We start from the raw sequence: 20,514 nt of genomic DNA, 5'->3' as shown, positions 1-20,514 counted from the left end.
TATAATAGTACCTTATAAGAATTCTATTATATTATCATAAAAAGTTACTCAGGGACTTCCCTGATGGAGCAGTGGTTAAGAATCCGCCTTCCAATGCAGGGGACACAGGTTCGAGCCCTGGTCCGGGAAGATCCCACATGCCGCAGAGCAACTAACCCTGTGTGCCACAACTACTGAGCCTGCGAGCCACAACTACTGAGCCTGCACACCTAGAGCCTGTGCTCCACAACAAGAGGAGCCACCGCAATGAGAAGTCTGCACGCTGCAAAGAAGAGTAGCCCTGGCTCGCCACAACTAGGGAAAACCCGCAAGCAGCAACGAAGACCCAACAAGACCCAATGCAACCAAAAATAAATAAATTAATTAATTTTTTAAAAAGCTACTCAGAAGTTACAACATGTAAAATAAAAAAAATTATTGGTGTAAAGTGGCCTAAAAATAAACATTCATAAAAGCATTTTATGTAGCTTGCAACTGAACAGACTGTTATCTATCTAAGCCAACTTGCACTTGACCTCAGGGAGTAAGAAGCTCTACTGACCTGCTGGGGAACAGAAACCTTATTTGCATATTGTCTTAAAAGCAGGAGGGGCTAGTGTGTTATTTTGGTTTTATCAGATGTATCTATATTGATATAAAATAAATAATGATGCTATGAAAAAAATCATTACCAGAAATGAATATATTCATAATCCCTAACAATAACTTAGAAGAAAACACTAGTCTTCTCACACTCCACTCAGACTTCAGATTTCCCTACTTAAGAGGATCCATCAATCAGAGCTCATTAATTTTTTTAAGAACGAAAATTAGACTAGTAAAAAAGAGATATTAAAAGTTACCTGTCTATACTGGCCTAAAAGATACAGAGTTTCACTTAATATTCAGGTTCACATCTGGTTTAAATATCTTTGACTATGTTTTTTAATTCTAGTAAAAAATTTGGATGATTCTGAACTTTTTCAATGTATCACACGGAATAAAAAAAGCTATCATTTCTTGAGCAACTATTATGTAGCAGTTAATTTACCTAAACCATATCCACCTTACCATGTAGTATGTATTATCATGTTTTTACTGAAGAGAAAACTGAAACTCAGAATTAAGTCATTTTATCTAAGATCTGAATACATAAAAATTTAAAATTTCTGTATAACAGAAAGTATTACAAATAAAATGTACACATCAAATTGGGAAGCATAGTGGCAACATTTATGGCATACGACTAATATTTTCAATGTATTAAAAACACCAACATATAAACAATTGAATACCCCAATAGAAAAACTGTGAAAGGACCTGAACAGGCAAATTGCGTTAAAAAAAAACAGCTCAGTAGGCAAAAAGCATGTGTAAAGTGTTTCATTCTTACTAGTGATAAAAATGCAATGTAAAATCATGAGAGGCCATACTTTTATCTAAACTGGCAGAGATAAGGAAAAAGATAAAATAGCTGGAGCAAGCATAGGTAAGGGGAAAAAGAACCCTCTTATGTACCACGACGGGGAGGAATGTAAAACTGGTTACAAGAGTTCAAGGTAACCAGATAGTATGTAATAAAAGCATTAAAAACATGCATATCATATCACCCAGCTATTCCACCCATAGGAATCTCACTTATGGAAATAATAATGTTTAACGACTCCAAGGATGTTCACTGTGACACTGCTAACATCAGAAAAGTGAAAAAGAAACTAAATGTCCAATAATGGGGAATTTGAAGTACATTTGGATACACCCATACAATGGATCATTATGCACTTTTTGCATTGTGCAATGTTTCCCTCTTGTCCTGGAATTGTAATTAAGGCTCAAAGTTGATGGACAGAAGTGCTGAGTACACTCCAATTTCTAAAGAGAACCACCAATAAGCCACCAATAACTGGATCCAGACTCCTGCCCCTGTGGTTAAATAATGAGAAGAACCAGCCCTATTCCAAATGCCACCCTCCTCCACAATCCCCCCTATTCCCCACACCACAGTGTCTTTCTAAGGAGGGGAAGGAGGATCAGGAATCACTGGCTTTCGTGTCTAGTATTTGTGATAAGAACCTTTTCCCTCCCTTCCCCTTAGGAAAGAAGAAGGTGATTTACCCTCCCCAAAAAACAAGTGATGAGGGAAAGTGATTCTTAGAGAAGCACTTGGAAAGATTAGGGAAGCCTGGAAGAAGAAAAGACTGGCATTGCTTTCCTTAGTTGGATGAGCAGGACCTTAGTAGATTGAGAAATCAGAAGGTGGGAGGTGGGGTACTGGGCCAAGATGAAGCAATCCAGTCCTCACCACAAACTCCCCAAAGGTTTAGCACTACTAGATATACTCAAAAATGCAGGTGAGGGGTCAGGCTGGAAACACAGGCATTGTTTGAAAATAAGACAAAGGCAGTTCCTTAGATTCTCTCCTTTCACCTGGACAGCCAGACTCCTATAATTCCTCCACTCCAGCTGAAACTGGTAAGTTTACTGTCTGGGACACTTTTAACATTGAGAAAGGGTGAGAGACACTGTACTACAATTCTGCAAAGTAAACAGTGAAACCAACAGTCCTTACCTCTTCAGCATCCAGAACCCTACCAGTCCAGGAAGCTTCCATCCCAAGAAGTAGACAGAAAAATTGGAGGAAACTCAATAGCAAAAAAAAAAAAGACCTGCAGATACTGACATTTGGGGGTTCTTCATTGGAAAACCTGACCCGCCACCTTATCTAGTGAAGCCCACCAATCAATAAAACCCTATCTATGCACACAGAACTTCTAATCAGCTTTTCAGTGCTTCATTCTTGTGAATGGACAACAAATATTTCTAGGCATTTAAGGAAATCCTCTAGGATAAAAATCACAATAAAGAAGTAGAGAAAAGGATCTTGGAGGAAGGAAGAAAAAAATACAGAGACCAAAAGGGGAAAAATACACTTTAATATGCCTATTATTATACAGGCATATTGCACTGCATAAATGCTATAAACAAAAAGGACAATTTGGCATAAGAAAGAACTCTGAATATGACTGCTAAATAAAAAATTTAGGGAAAAAGGTTGAAGTAATCTTTCAGAAAATAGAGCAGAAAGACAAAAAGATGGAAAATAAAAGAGAAAATAAAAGAATTAGAAGATAAATCCAGAAGGTTCAATATCTAACCAGGAGGTGTTCTAAAGACTATTGGCAGGGGGGAGGAATTATCAAAGAAAGAAAGAAAATTAAATTTCTTAGAACTGAAGGACATGATTTTCTAAATTGAAAGAGTCCCAGCACAAAGAATGGGGGAAAAGCTCCATTCTAAGGCACATTATTATGAAGTTTCAGGAAACTAGAAATAAAGAAAGAATATCCTAACAACTTCAGAAGGGAAAAACAGGTCAAATACAAAAGATCAAGAAACTTTCACATCGAACTTTGCAACAGCAATAATGGAAATGTGAAGATAATGGCATAGTGCCTAAAAGTTTTGAAGGGAACATTATTGTCAAACTATCCATGCCCAGTCAAACTATTAATCAAGTAAAATAAGGACATTTTTGGACAGATGAGCCCTCAAAAAATATATTTCCCATGCAGTCTTCTCAAGAAGATAGTAGAAATTGTGCTCTATCAGAACAGGGAGAAGAGTTATGCTTCTAGTAGGGCAAACTAAGCTCTGCCCTAGCTGACTCTCCTGCTGATGGCAGCTGTAAACTCTGCACAAAGTACAGAAACAGGTAACCTGAAGGCACTGGAAAGTGAACAGAAGCAGGCAGATTCTAGAAGAAGCTGACACTTGGGAGAAGTGTTACTCATTTTTACAGCTTTTTCAGACTAAAGACAATAAAATCAGTACTGCTCAGGGCAACTAAAATTCCAACAGAAAACCTACAGTCCTTATGGCATGAAGAACCAGAGGAGAGTTGCAGGCAATCACACAGCTGGAAAATTGGGGAATTCCAGAAAAAGTGTTTCCAAATTCCCAAAAGATATTAATCTGGAAAATTCCTGAAATCCTAAGTAGTTCTGTATTTATCACAATACTTTACGTGTTCTCAAATAATGTGCCCATAATAATAATCAACAGTGAACCATTTTTCTATTATAGGACTATACTACAAGTTTCAGCAGTTTTATGTCCAAAAAACTCCATAATAATAATAAATTCATGGCTTATCACTAGTATAAGCCAATATACTATGACAAGATTATGCATTTCAGTAACATGTTAGAATGCTCTCTACCTGATAAAGACTTATGATAGTAGAAAACATTAGAAGGAAACATTAACACAAAATAAATGCTAAATAAAATTATTTTAAAATTTAAATACATCAGAAGTTTAATATGTGAAAGTCACCATTTTTAAGGTTTTAATTTTTATTATTTCTTAAAGGTTTTTAAAACACGAAGTATTAATTACCGAATCTGATAGTCCTGACCTTTGCTGGTTAACAAATATTCCAGACATAGGAAAGTGTCTTTCATTTTGCACTGACATTGATCAAATCAATGACAGTGTGTCCTAAATCATTTTCAAATTGGATATTAGGGTACATATTGCTTCATATAAACTCATTTCCTTTATTAGCAAGTGTCTGGCTTTGTTTACTCAATATTATGTGAGATTCATCCATGTATGTAGAAGTAGTTTATTTTTGTTTCTGTGCAGTAATATCCTATTGCATGAAAATACCACAGTTTATTATCATTCTACTGTTGATGAGTGTATTAGTCTGCTAGGGCTGCCACAAATGAATATCACAAACTGGTGGCTTAAACAACAAAAATTTATTTTATCACAGTTCTGGAGGCTGGAAGTCTTAAGATCAAGGAGTCGGCAGGTTTGATTTCTTTTGAGATTTATCTCCTTGGCTTGCAGGTAGCCATCTTATTGCTGTGTCCTCACATGGTCTTTCCCCTGGTGTCTCTTCCTCTTCTTATAAGGACACCAGTCCTATGAGATTAGGGTTCCACCCATATGACCCCATTTAATTAATTACCTCCTTAAAGGCCCTATCCCCAAATACAGTCCCACTGGGAGTTGGGGCTTCACCTATGAATTTTGGGGGAACACAATTCAGTCCCTAACAATGAACATTTGTGTAGTTTATAGTTTGGGACCACTGTGAATAGTTCTACTGTGAACATTCTAGTACATGCCTTTTGGTAAACTCATGTATATATGTTTGCTGGGTATATAACTAGGAGTAGAATTGCTATTCATAGGGTATATCTACATTCAGCTTAGTAGATACTGCCAAGCAGTTTTCCAAAGGAGTTGTAGCAATTTACTCTCTCACTTGCAGTGTACAAGAAATTCTACTTGTTCCACATCCTTGCCAATACTTTGTATTTTCCACCTCTTCCATTTTAGTGATTATGGTGAAGGTATGATAAATAATTTTAATCTAAGTTGCTGCAAATCATTTTTGGAAATGGAATAAAAATACAATCAATGCAAGTTAATCCAGAAGCATTTTCTTGGTAAAATGTCACTATGATATACATGAAAATTTGTAAATCTATTCTTAAAAACACCTAAGATCTCTGGACTTCTTTAAGTAGGAAATTTCAAGAATGCAACTTTATTGTAAAAATTTCAGCCAGAGAAAATGCCTTTAACTTCTAAATGGGGCTGGTGGTGGTGGTGGTGATTCACTTATAATGGAGAAAAACTAGAGTGACAGCAGTGAGTCTGCAACTCCAGGGCTCTCTTGTCAGTTTTCCAGTGAAACTATTTAAAAAGACAGCAGCATTACCTTACACTAAAAATCTATACCCAGAAATACAACCATGTCTGTGAAACTCTAAAAAGGGATGAAGGCCAGCTAGTTTCAAAAAAAAAAATCAAGTTTGGAACATACAACCCAAGGTTGGCAACAGGTATATTCAGAAAATGAATGTACAAAAACCACACAAGGATATAGATTATACAAAAATACAGTGATTAAAATTATCACATTATAATTATAAACATAATTGAGAATTATAAACATACTTGAAAAATATTTCAGCCTAACCAATAAAACTGAGGGGGGATAAAGCCTGGTAGTCAAAGGCAGTTGCATGGAAAAGCTACAGCCTAAAGAGGGCACTAAATTAAACATGATTTTTTAATGTAAAAGGGGAGATAAATTCAGAGTTTTCTTCTGGGGCTACAAGAATATCATGTTACATGGATGGAAGAACATGTTCTGCTCAGCTTCGTGTAGTTCAATTTTAACCACAGAGGCATATCTTAAGGAAGAGTGCCTTGAGTGGCATCAAAATGATCAGGAGAAAATACAGGAATTAAGCTTAGATGCTTTGAATTGTCTCCCCTCTTCTCTCATGAGGGGAGACAGAAACATAAGCTCCTACAAGAGTAGGGATAAAGAATTTAAGGGACTTTAATTCTGGGTAACTGCCCCATCAGTTGGATGCTATGTAGAGCAGATAAGACGCAAAATAAAAAACAAATATCATATATTAACACATATATGTGGAATCTGAAAAAACTGGTATAGACGATCTTATTTACAAAGCAGAAAAAGAGACAGAGACGTAGAGAACAAACGTATGGATACCAAGGGGACCGGTATCCATGAATACCGGATGATGAATTGGGAGACTGGGATTGACATATAAACACTATTGATACTATGTATAAAATAGATAACTAAAGAGAACATACTGCATAGCACAGGGAGCTCTACTCAATGCTCTTTGGTGACCTAAGTGAGAAGGAAATCCAAAAAAGAGGGGATATATGTATACGTATAGCTGATTCACCTTGCGGTACAGAAGAAACTAACACAACATTGTAAAGCAACTATACTCCAATAAAAATTAAAAGAAAAAAATCTGCTCACAGATAATCAAAAGGTGACCATGGTTAGGAATTAAAAGTCATTCTGAAGAAGAAGCAGAATCACTCTTTTCAAATGCTTTTTGTTGGGGGGCAGAGTGTGAGGGGCCCAAGCAGAGCACAGACTCTTTTTCCTTTGTTCTAAATGCTCTGGGTAAAATCCACCCATTTCATTGCTTCTGTCACCTTTTGTTAAGCTCAGAAACTGCACTGGAGGGGCAAGTTTCCATTTTCTGTTGAGTAGAACTACTCTGTCTTTAAGTCAGAAAAGCCCTGGAATCGACCACTGTTTCGTTGCCAGGAAATTTGGCATAGGAATCCTGGAATACAGTACCCTGGATTAAAAGCCTGACTGCTTCGGAAGTATAAGAATCATGATTTATTATTCCATAATAAATTAGTAAACGGAGAGGAAAGTAATCAGTCATTTCAATTTTGAGAAAATTTCTATAGCTGAAATAAGGCATTCAACATAAGACTTACACTCAAGAAATAGAATATGTCAAAAAAGACCTTATTGTTGCTGAATCATTTGAAATTCTCTACAAAAATTCCAAAACAAGTGGAGGTTTCTAGAAGAGGGTCACACATGAATTTAAATGGAAATTAATTTCTTCAAGAACCTCCTACTTCATTAGGATTGACTCAGAGGAACAGAATGCTACCCACACTTTACCCCTTTATCCCCTTTTATAAATCAACAGCTTGTTAAGGTATCAACAAGTAGAATAGGGTTGGCTTTCCTTGGTCCCTCTCTCTCCATGTTCTCTATTCCAGAGAGCCAAAGTTGATTCAACGAGGGAGAAATTTCCCCTTCCTCTTAGAGTTCTTGTGCCAAACTTCCCTGGCAGTGAGCCTTCTCACTCTACTGATTCCTTGTGCATTCATGCTGTACAGCTCTTTGTGCTCATACCAAACATAATCTGGGGCTGGAGGCAGGTCTAAGATTAAGTTGGTTTATACTCGCCTTAATATAAAACGGACTTGGTTGCATTTCAAATACTGTAGGTTTGTTTTACATAACAGAACCAGTTGTTAGGATGGATTTTGTCCTAGTATTTATCTTGTTCTCAATCACTCAAAGGCTTAATTGACTGTTCAGAGATCCATTTCAGTCTCTAAATTTCCCACCCTTCTCAATCACCTGGAGAGTAACTTAACTGGTTCCATTAATCTTGACCTATGCATAATGCAGCAAGCGGGATCTAGCACCTTTAGCTCTCAAATTCCAGACCTTAATCACCTCCCCCTTTCTCAGCCCCAAACTCTACATAAAATTTCTACTAAATCTATATATTGCATTCCCCCCAAATAAATCAGTGATATAACATGTAAAATTGCAGCTTGGTAGATCTAAAAATAATTATTTTTCATAAAATTTCAGAAAGGCTACAATGATTAAATATTTTAAGCAACAACAATAAAAATGAAGAAGAAGCTGGAGAGTAAGAATCTCTAACTCCTCTTTAGGTGAAGAAGATAGTCATATCCACCTCAGAAAGAGAGGCCAGGGAGTTTTTATAGGTATAAAAAAGGTACACAGCAAAACTAACTAAAGATATAGGACTTCTGCCGGATCAGCTTTACTTATGTTGAAGATTTTTAGTGATAAATGTGATATATTTGAAGATGAAATAACAAGACAAGAATTCTAAGGAAATTTAGCAACTTTCTATGTATAAGTATATATATTATCTACTCATGTACATGTTGTATATATAGCTTATTTATACTTTACTAGATGAGTACAGTCATATAATTGAATACTTTGTCAATGTGTTTAGCTGGAAATGGTGAGCCTGCTCTATTCTGGTTCTGTCTGGCCTGCTGGAAAACAAACACTGTAACATGCTATTGTCAAATTACAGTTCAATAAAGGAATAGAAGATAAAAGGTGTGCTGAGCTGACTGATGGAAACTGATACCAAAATATATACAAGATGGACTTCTTTCGCTGCTTTCCCACTTTTTAGGTGGTGTTTCAAATAGTTTCAAATCCTTGAAATTAATTTTTAATTCAGCAGTCCTTGTGTTAATATAAGATTAATTAATATTTAAATGTACATCTAAATTATGTCAAATAGGACAATTTTGTGATTTTTAAGAGACATAATAAATGGCCTACTTGACTATGCCCTATAGTACATAAAGAAGAAAACTCTTACTGTTGTATTTTACTAATATACAGTTGTAAGACTGCAATGTCACAGAGCCTTACTCATTGATAAAACATCAACAGGAGTTCTTATGTCAAAGATACTACTGTGTATCTACTTTTGAGAATCAACTATATTTTCCCACCATAGAGACCTTTTCCCTACTGGTGGTCTTAGGGTAAAGTTTCATTACCATTACTGATATTTTAATTATCAAAACATATAGCAACATGCATTGCTTCATTTTGAATTTGAGACAACATTTCAGTTTGAATGAAACTTTATACTTCTCATAGAGATAAAAGTTCTTCACTAAAAAATGACAAAAAATATAAGGGAAAACAATCATTAAAAGGATGAAAATATTACACTAAAAATATTCACTTAATGTAAAAGAAATCAGTAAAGGAAGAACAGAGAAACAAGAAAGTCATGAAACATAAAGAAAATGAAAAATAAAAGAGCAGATGTAAATCCAATTATATCAATAATAACATAATTTGTGAAAGAATTAAACAATTTAATCAAAAGGCAGAGATTGGTAGACTGGATAAAAAAGCTAGTTCCAACTATATGCTATCTACAGGAGATAGCTTTAGGTTCAAAGATACAAATAGGTTGAAAGTAAAAGGATGAAAAAAAGATACATCATGAGAAAAGCAACCACTACTAATATCAGACAAAACAACAACAAAAATGTGATTAGAGACTAAAAGGAATATTTTATAATGATAAAAGTATCAATCCATATAAAAGGAATATTTTATAATGATAAAAGTATCAATCCATCAGGATGATATAACAATTACAAACATATATGTGCCTAGAAACAGAGCCCTCAAAATTCATGAAGCAAAAACTGACATAACTTAAGGGAGAAACAGACAATGCAACAGTAATAGTTGGAGACTCCAATATCCAACTTTCAATAATGGATAAAACAACTAGGGAGAAGATCAACAGGAAATAATAAGACTTGAACTACACTATACACAAATTAGACTAACAGACATCTATATAAACACTCCACTCAATAACCACAGAATATACATTTTCTCAAATGCACATGGAACATTCTCAAAGAAAGATCATATCCTAGGCCATAAAACAGGCCTAAATAAATTAAAAAGAATTGAAATTATACAAAGAATGTTCTCTAATCACAGTAGAGTGAAATTAGAAATTGGTGACAGACAGTTATTTGGGAAATTCACAAATATGTGGAAATTAAACAGCACACTCCTAAATAACCAACGGGTCAAAAAAAGAAATCTAAAGGAAAATTAGAAAATACTTTGAGACAATGAAAATGAAGACATAACATACCAAAACTCATGAGATGCAGCAAAAATAGTGCTTATAGGGAAATTTATAGTTATAAATGCCTACATTAAAAGAGAAGAAAAATCTCAAACCAACAACCTAACTTCTATCATAAGACCGTGGACAAAGATAAAATTAACCTAAAACAAGCGGAAGGAAGGAAATAATAAGGATTAGAGTGGAAATTCATGAAATAAAGAATAGAAAAATAATACAACAAATCAATAAAACCAAAAGTTAGTTCTTTGAAAAACTGAATAAAATGGATAAACATTTAGCTAAATGGATGAAGAAAAAGAGAGAAAACTAAAATTACTAAAATCAGGGATGAAAGAGAGGACATTACTACCAACCTTATAGAAATAAAAAGAATTATAAGGGAATACTATTAACAACTGTGTACCAACAAATTAGATAACTTGGATAAAATGGGCAAATTCCTAGAAGGATGCAAACCACTGAAGCCAACTCAAGAAAAAAGATAAAATCTGAACAGAAGAGGAGGGATCTCTTCAAAACTCATTCTATGAGGCCAGTATTACCTTGATAGCAAAATCAGACAAAGACACCACCAAAAAGAAAACTACTGACCAATATCTCTCATGAGTATAAACACAAAAATCCTCAACAAAATGCTAGCAAACTGAGTCCAGCAATATATAAAAAATATTATACACCACAACCAAGAGAGATTTATCCCAGAAATGCAAGATTGATTTAAAATCCAAAAATCAATAAATAAAATACACCATATCAATCAATAGGATAATGGACAAAAACCACATGATCATCTCAATAGAAACAGAAAATGCATTTGACAAAATCCAACACCTTTTCATGATAAAAACACTCAAACACTAGGAATAGAAGGGAATGTCCTTAATCTAATAAAGGGCATCTAAGAAAAACCCAGAGCTAACATCATAATTAATGGTGAACGATTGAAGTCTTTCCCCCAAGCTCAGGAATAAGTCAAGGATGTCCACTCTCTATGATAGAATATACCACTTTTGTTCAACATTTCACTGAAGGTTCTAGACAGGAAATTTAGGCAAGAAAAATAAATAAAAGGCTTTCAGATTGAAAAGGGAGAAGTAAACTATCTCTATTTCCAGATGATATGATCTTATATTTAGAAAATCCTAAGAAATCTACTAGAAACTATTAGAACAAATAAACAAGTTTAGCAAGGTTTCAGGTTATGAGATCAATACACAAAAATCAATTACAATCACCACTGTAAAGCAATTATACTCCAATAAAGATGTTTTTTAAAAAACCAATTACATTGCTATACAGTAGCAATGAACAAACCAAAAAGGAAATTAGGAAAACAATTCAATTTACACTAGTTTAAAACAGAATAAAATGTTTATGAATAAATTTAACAAAAGAATTACAATTTTTATACACTGAAAACTATAAAACATTGTTGAAAGGAATTAAAGAAGACCAAAATAAATGGAAAGACAGCTGTTATGAGTTGAATTGTGTCCTCCAAAAAGATGTTAAAGTACTAGCTCCCAATACCTGTGAATGTGACCTTATTTTGAAATAGGGTCTTTGCAAATGTAACTAAGCTTAGATGAGGTCATACTGGATTAGAGTTGTCCCTAACATGATAACTGGTGTCCTTATATGAAGAGGAAATTTGGAAACACACACACACGCACACATACACACACACACACACACACACACAAGGAAAATAGCATATGAAGCTAAAGGGAGACTAGAGCAATGCACCTACAAGCCAAAGAACTCCACCAGAAGCATGGAGCAGACTGTCCATACTGCCCAGAAAGAACCATACTGCCAACACTTTGATTTCAGACTTCTAGCCTCCAGAATGAGAGAATAAATTTCTGCTTTCTAAGATATCAGTTAGCAGTACTTTGTATGGCAGCCCTAGAAAACGAATAAAACATTACATGTTCATGGATCTGAAGAATTCATATTGTAGTCCCCAATGTGATTTACAAATTCAACACAATCCCCATCAAAACTCCAGATGGCTTCTTTGTAGAACTTGACAAGCTGATCCTAAAATTCATATGGAAATTCAAAGGACTCAGAATAGCCAAAACAATCTTGAACACACAACAAAACAAAACAAAGTTGGAGGACTCACACTTCCTAATTTCAAAACTTAGAACAAAGTTATGGCAATCAAGACAGTGTGGTATTGACATAAAGTTAGACAAATAGATCAATGGAATATAATAATTGAGAGACCAGAAATAACCCTTCACATTTACAGTCGTTGATTTTCAAAAAGGGGGTCAATACAATTCAGTAAGGCAAGAATGGTCTTTTCAACAAATAGTGCTGAGGCAGCTAGATATCCACATGCAAAAGAAAGAAGATAGACCACTACCTCACACCACATATAAAAATAACTTGAAATTAACCAAATACTTAAATATAAGAGCTAAAACTATAAAACTCTTAGAAGAAAACATAGGCATAAATCATTGTGACCTTGGATTAGGCAATAGTTTCTCAAATGTGACACCAAAAGCATAAGTAACAAAAGAAAAAATAAATTGGACCTCATTAAAATTTAAAAGTTTTGTACTTCAAAGGACACCATCAACAAAATAAAAAAAAAAAAAGAATGTGAGAATATTTTTGCAAATCATGTATCTGACATGGAACTTGTATCTAGAATATGTAAAGAACACTTAAAATTCAACAATAAAAAGACAAATGACCCAATTTAAAAATAGGCAAAGTATGTAAAAGAATGAAATTAGAACATTTTCTTATGTAATACATAAAAATAAACTCAAAATGGATTAAAGACCTAAATGTAAGACCAGAAACCATAAAACTCCTAGAAGAAAACTAGGCCAAACACACTTTGACATAAATCTTGTCAATATTTTTTGGGGTCTGTCCTCTAAAGCAAAGGAAATAAAAGTAAACAAATGGGATCTATTTAGATTTAAAAGCTTTTCCACAGCAAAGGAAACTATGACAAAATGAAAAGAAATCAATAAAATATAAAACATAAAGCAACAGAGAGAATAAAACAAAGCTGTTTCTTTGAGAAGATGAATAGAACTAATAAAACTCTCGCTAGCATAATCTGGAAAAAAAAATAGAGAAGATTTGTACCTTTTTTAAAAAATACTTTTTATTGTGGAAAATTTCACACATATATACATGTAAAGACAACAGTATAATAAACCTGATATAACAATCACCCACTCAATACATGGCCAATCTTGCTTCAACTATACCTCCCCTTAATTCTCCCACCCTGGATTATTTTAAAGCACATCCCATACACTGTATTATTTTATCTGTAAATATTTTAGTTTTTGACTATGCTTATGACTAAGTAGATAAACCTATATGTTCCATGTCATGATGCTAAGAATAAAATTTAATCCGTAAATGTCAAAAATGTCCCCAACAGTCTTCTTTCCTTCCCCAGACTTAAGAATTAACCAGATCAACAGTCTGAACCTCACGAAACTAGATAGTTTCTCTAATTACCAGAGGCAGAAATCCTGTTCCCCGCCCTCTGAGGAATAGACTTCGGGAAGGCCTAGTCTGGTCTTGTTGAAGAATGGGAAACTGACCTTTCATTCACACTGATTTGACAGTGAACATTCAGGAATGTCCTGGGGTTTGTACCTGGTAATTGTACCCGGTAAGCAGGCAGGCACATAGCCAGAATCTCTCTAAACCACTCACCCAAGAATGATAAACATGACCTCTTGGGATCCTCGTCCTGATCAGGTGCTATATGTCAGCTTCACAGGCCAGCAAAACTTAAACTTCCAATGAGAATATGCTATGCTGTCTTCTGTTTTACTCAACTGTCTCCATATGGATACGTTTCTGTGTCTTTTGCTGCCAAATAAATTTCACATTGTTTACCTGTATGGTATCTTCTCTTCGATACCATCATGGCTCCACTGTGACACTATGCACTAGTGTCAGAAGTAGGACTGATATGAATGGAGAAGACTCTAAAAGACACATGAGAGAATTCAGGGAACTGAAGGGAAAGTATAGCAGGCCCACGTTTGGCATCAGTCCATAAAAACTTTGGGGTAGGTGACCAGAGAGCGACTGTTTCAATGGGGTTATGCACACAGCCTAACCTATGCAGGGACCCTGGGCAGCCTAGTCCATGGAACTGAAACAAATCACAGTCTAAAAGGAAGGGGGGACTTCCTTGGTGGCACAGTGGTTAAGAATCTGCCTGCCTATGCAGGGAACATGGGTTTGAGCCCTGGTCCAGGAAGATCCCACATGCCGTGGAGCAACTAAGCCCACGTGCCACAACTACTGAAGCCTGCACGCCTAGAGCCCGTGCTCCACAACGAGAGAAGCCACCGCAATGAGAAGCCCACACACCGCAACGAAGAGTAGCCCCCGCTCGCCACAACTACAGAAAGCCCATGGGCAGCAACGAAGACCCAGCACAGCCATACATACACACACACATACATACATAAATAAAAATTTTAAAAATAAAAGGAAGGGAGCCAGACTTAACAATTTTCAAGTTGCTTCTATTGGCAGGTGTTTCAGAAGTTCTTCAGTGGGAACTGAAACAGGAAATGACTGGGCTGGTACTCTGGTGAGAAAAACTAAGACTGAAACTGCAGATTCCAATGTCTGCGGCAGAAACACCTGGAATGGTAATGATGGGGGATGAGGAGAAGGTCCCAAGATGCCCTAGAGACTCTGCTGAACCAGAAGAGGTGGCAACATTCCATCAACATTTCAGACAGAAGACAGATCTCTGTCAAAGTTTTAGGGATGAGAAGATATGACAAACAAGCTAAGAAATGTTTTAAATTTTCATCAATGGTTGTTCCAGTTGGGAGCAGGGTAGTATGTGTAGGGAATATCACAGGCAAAAAACAAGAAATTTTTAATTGTGGGGAAGTAAGTTGTAACATGCATGAGTTCCAGTCTTTGTTTTCACAGACCTTTCTTCTAAAACAGAGCTGTACCTTGAAGCTGTGTGTTTTTAGCCAGCAAACTTTTTTTTTTAAATGGTATTCAAAGATACATTCTTAGAAGTAATTTCCTATTTGGAATAGATGTTTCCCAAGTGGAAAATTAAGAGTACTTGAGACATGAAGTTTCCATTAGTAAAAGAAATTCCTTAAAACTGTTCAAAAGATGGATGAAGGGCTTCCCTGGTGGCGCAGTGGTTGAGAGTCCGCCTGCCGATGCAGGGGACAAGGGTTCGTGCCCCGGTCCGGGAAGATCCCACATGCCGCGGAGCGGCTAGGCCCGTGAGCCATGGCTGCTGAGCCTGCGCGTCCGGAGCCTGTGCTCCGCAACGGGAGAGACCACAACAGTGAGAGGCCCGCGTATCGCAAAAAAAAAAAAAAAAAGATGGATCAATACATGTACTATGTTAGCCAGGTAAGAAAATGTGACTATTTGGTCTCTGTCTGAAAAGTTGTAACATATATTTTTCATCATTTCAGTATGATCCATAGTCCCCATATACATGGAATTGAAATGGTCTTGAGACAATTTAATTGAGGGATTAAATAACTGAATAACCCGTTCAGATATAATTTTGTTGAAGTGGTGGATGACTTTGGTGGATAGAAGCCAAATGAAATAAAGGGAGAAAGTCTGGCTTCTTTAAGGTTAAAAGTCTGATAAATGTCCCCTGTGAGGAGAGACAGTTATTCCTGGGTCTCTCACTCACCCACATTCTTGCCAAGTATGCCAAGAATGCAAGGCCCTAACCATTTCTTAAAGTGTATTTGCAGCGAGAAACCTTGAGGGATGAGGCAACGCCTCCCTTGGGAAAAAAGCAGTCTTGCTTACTTCTGACTATAAATTGGTACATTCCCCAAACTCAGAGCTCCTCTCCTGTAACACAACTCACTGCCTATGCAGGCATCCATCTGCGCCCTCAGCAAAACTCCTCTTCCCTTCCCTAATGGGACTCTGGAGCAAGGAGGGAACTGACTCAACATGCTATCTGTGCCTAGGGTAATAAAATCCTTTGTCTCTGACCCAGGTTTCTTGTGTCTTCTGCCAGCATTCATGAAATAATACAGGCAAAGCTATTACTTCATAAGTAGGGTAAAATCAAATCCAAGGCCCAACACCTCCCTCTACCCCTTTTGGTTCAGTTTAAAATATTCCACTGAGGCCATGGCTTCTATGTTGGGGGTAGGGTGTTTGTATGTGAGTATGGTGGAGATACAGTGCTTGAATAGGAAACCTCTCCTCAACTTCCTTCCTTCCTTCTTTTTAGTAGAAAAAAAGAACCTGCACTACTCAGCTCCTGAATGAAAAAGGAAAAGAGACAGAGAGTGAGGGTGAGTCCAAGGTGACCTGACTTCCTCTTTCCAGGAAAACATAACCCTTCACAGAATTTACAGCAAAATGGTCTGGGGCAGCATCCCATGGACCCCTCAGCAGTGGTGTTTCCTGTCAGAAAAGAGATGCTCATTGTTGCATATATAAAATGATAACCTCTAGTGTCACCAGCCCCATAGTAGAGAGCTAATTTGAAGCAGTTAAATTCTCTGGAAGGCACGGGATGGGGCCTCCTTTGGCAAACACCAGGTAATTCAAAATAAATTACTGGTCCAAGTCTCTGCCCAAGTGCAAACAAGAAGCTCAGTGTTTGGTTGACTTGTATGGATTTTGGCAAACCATAGTCCACTCATGGGGAATCTTACTGAGCCCAATCCACCAAGAAACCAGTAAGAAAATGACTTTGTGCTCACCTCTGGGGAGATCAGTTACCACAGAATGAAAAACTGGAGAACCATGGGATGTTTTAATCAATGCAAAAGTTTGGGTTTTTGCACTCAAGCTCTGTGGCTTACAACATGCTAAATTTAAATTCTCTTTTGAGTTAGTTTTACGTGAGATTAAAAACTTCTTGGGATGAGCCAAAAGCAACTGGAACTTATTTATAAAGGTACTCTAGGATTTCTAAATTTAATGTGATATAAAACTACAACTGAAATAGATTACATACAAACATACAATGGCTTGTATGAATTAGTTTTTGTGTAACTCAGACAATATTATGAACTATAGAAATTGTTCCATGTCAAATTTTGGAGCAGTTTTTTAAATCTCTGGTAATTCTTGATATTATATGAATTATGTTTTGGGACATTTTAGATTGGCTTTTAGAAAGTTAGACTAATAAAATACTGAATTAATGACTATTTCTACTTAATTAAAGATCATATATGGGATTCTGCATATATGAAATTCTGAGATAATGCATGATGTTCCCCTAGAGGGAAGCTAGAATTTTGCTTTTCTTTTTTCTTAGTTGGGGTGCCAGTGAGATTGACAAAGGGAGTAGTCAAGACTTGTATATTCAGGAAGCAATTCCCGATGTTTACGCAGAGGGTAATAAAGAGAAATACATGCTTTAATTGGGCAATATATAGCATGGCACATTAAAATCTGTTACAAAGGGGAAAGTAATGTTTTCCTATAGGAACAAGATAAAACGAAACCTAATTAAATCAGAAATGTTAACATGACCCAAGAAACTTTTCTTTTACTCTTTCATGAAAGAAGTTCTACCCAAGGGCTCATATGAAATAATACAAATGACATCCCTAGCATCCCATCTGGGTATCTAATACTATTTTCCCACTTCTGAGATGACTTTAATTCCTAATTCTCCTCAGGCACACGTATCTGCCTTCCCTCTGAGGTGTGCCCCCAGGCTCTATATTCTTGATTATCAGACTATGATAAAGCTCTTTTGATGTTAAATTCATAAATAAATCTACTTTCCTAGGACTTCCCTGGTGGCAAAGTGGTTAAGAATCCGTTTGCAATGCAGGGGACACGGGTTTCAGCCCTGGTCCAGGAAGATCCCACAAGCCGCGGAGCAACTAAGCCTGTGCACCACAACTACTGAGCCTGAGCTCTAGAACCTGCGAGCCACAACTACTGAAGCCCACGTGCCGCAACAACTGAAGCCCACGCTCCTAGAGCCCATGCTCCGCAACAAGAGAAGCCACTGCGAGAAGCCCGTGCACCGCAACGAAGAGTAGCCCCTGCTCGCCGCAACTAGAGAAAGCCTGCGCGCAGCAACAAAGACCCAACACAGCCAAAAATAAATAAATAAATAAAATAAAAATTAAAAATAAAAAAAATAAATCTACTTTCCTTGAAGGTTAAAGAATTTACATATTTTTAAGAAAGCCATTCTAGAGTTTCACAGTAGCCTTTGTAGATTCTAGTTTTCTGGACTCTGGGACGTTGTTAGATTCTGATTTCCTCCAGTACTTGTTTAAAGTACAAACCTGAATTTCGATGTGTTAGAACTGTATTACATTTTTCAGGAAGAGGAAGAGGCAACACAGAGTAGGTCAGAGAGAAAGTGGCTCTGCTGAAGCAAAAGCAGCCTTTCCAACTCCTGTAAATTCCACCGAGACCTCTCTAGCACCCGGAAACAAATTTCATGACTTAGAGTCAGGCAACCATCTTTATTGAAAGAACTTCCCTTTAGGAAAATGTTTTAATTCTTCCACATAAGGATATACTTTGTGGAAAAACAAGGATTTGTTGAAAACGAATAAAAGGAATAATAATAAATTAATTTCTAAGTACCATACATCTGGCACATCAAGAAATAGGTAACAAAGCTTCAGGGAAATCTTGTGAATATCAGAAAAATAAAAAGACCAGAAAGCACAAACATAAAAGAAATGGAGAGGAAAAATTCCAAGTTAAAGCAGAAAAAAAAGTGTTCTAAGAATTTTTCAAAATTATAAAGTATTTAAAGACAAAGTACTTAAGGGCAGATGAAGAGCCTCCTATAATAATCATCAGAATCTGAATAATAAACTGAAACAGTCCCCCTGGTACACTGTAAAGTATGCAATTTTAATTATGTGATTTTTCTAGCTAATTTCTGCTTCAAAAACAGTAAAGTACTTCTGCTTACAAGGTGGCAGAGACAAGAACTTTTCTGAACCTCTCATATGCACGTTGTCATCAAAATTGAAATTAGCAGAAACATGCCTTTGAGTTAAATCACAATTAGCCCTTAGACAGACCTATTTACTGAGAACCCACTAGGCGCCCAACACTAGCAGCATACACTAAACAACACTTTGCATTTGTAAGGCACTTTTTCCTTTTCAGGTTCTCACAAATGACATTTTTAAAACAAACTATATTTGTTTTTCAGCATTAACTACACATGCTGAACACGTCTATTATTATAAATTGCTCCTACTCAGGAGTGTCTGAGGTTTTTTAAAATTAATTAATTAATTAATTAATTTTTTGTTTGGCTGCATTGGGTCTTCATTGCCGTGCGTGGGCTTTCTCTAGCTGTGGTGACTAGGGTCTACTCTTCATTGCGGTGCGCAGGCTTCTCATTGCAGTGGCTTCTCTCGTTGCAGAGCACGGGCTCTACGCACACGGGATTCAATAGTTGTGGCACGTGGGCTCAGTAGTTGTTGCTCACGGGCTCTAGAGCACAGGCTCAGTAGTTGTGGTGCATGGGCTTACTTGCTCTGTAGCATGTGGGGTCTTCCTGGGCCAGGCATCAAACCCATGTACCCTGCATTGGCAGGAGGATTCTTAATCCCTGTGCCACCAGGGAAGCCCGAGTCTGAGCTTTTAAAAGACAAAATATATCCAGTTGTACTTGTGTATATATATTTTACATAGTTATGTATGGAAGTCAATCAACAATGATAAATACAAACAGATTGACAAAATAAAACACAATTTTCAGAGAACAGAAATGACACATTTGTCAGAAGATGTCCACAAATAATTAATTACTTGAGCACAATAAAGATATTCTCTTAATACTAGAGTTTCTTAAAAAGGATACTCATTATTTTCTAACCATCTGTCATCACTCCTCCCCAAAAAACTAATTAGGGTTTCCACCAAGCACACATTATAAATCATGCAAATGTGGATGGCAGAAAACACAGTTTAAAGAAGTTAACATTATAACATTTTGTATTTTAAAAATCACAGGCTTTAGAACTAGGCTTTCATTTTCTAATAATTACCCTGCTTATTTTTCTCATCTTGTCCTGATTAATTATTAGATATTAAACTTAGAAAATGAAAATTAAAAAACAACTTACAGGTAGTAGAGTTCTCCTGCAGCAGGAAGTTCCCTTTTCCGATAATCTATCCCAGAATCTAGCTGGACAGTATTACAGTATTCCTACAATCCAAACACATAAAATATCTTTTTAAACAAATGGTAGCTTAGAAT

The 20,514-nt window shown here is 36.3% G+C and overlaps 1 protein-coding gene across 3 annotated transcripts in view; it reads right to left on the bottom strand.

Moving 5' to 3' along the window:
- The window catches only part of AFG1L (AFG1 like ATPase), a 188,324-nt gene that overhangs the window by 45,083 nt on the left and 122,727 nt on the right, over nt 1-20,514 (bottom strand). For all 3 annotated transcript variants that reach the window (XM_024755879.1, XM_024755884.1, XM_024755892.1), the window contains one exon: nt 20,381-20,463. In XM_024755879.1, coding sequence (XP_024611647.1) covers nt 20,381-20,463 — 83 coding nt within the window. The remainder of the gene's footprint in view (nt 1-20,380; nt 20,464-20,514) is intronic.

The sequence above is a fragment of the Neophocaena asiaeorientalis genome, unplaced genomic scaffold (assembly GCF_003031525.2).
Source record: "Neophocaena asiaeorientalis asiaeorientalis breed wild unplaced genomic scaffold, Neophocaena_asiaeorientalis_V1.1 scaffold105, whole genome shotgun sequence".
Taxonomy (NCBI): Eukaryota; Metazoa; Chordata; class Mammalia; order Artiodactyla; family Phocoenidae; genus Neophocaena; species Neophocaena asiaeorientalis.
Note: the sequence above shows the minus strand (reverse complement) of the source record. Positions and strands in the feature narration are given on the sequence as shown.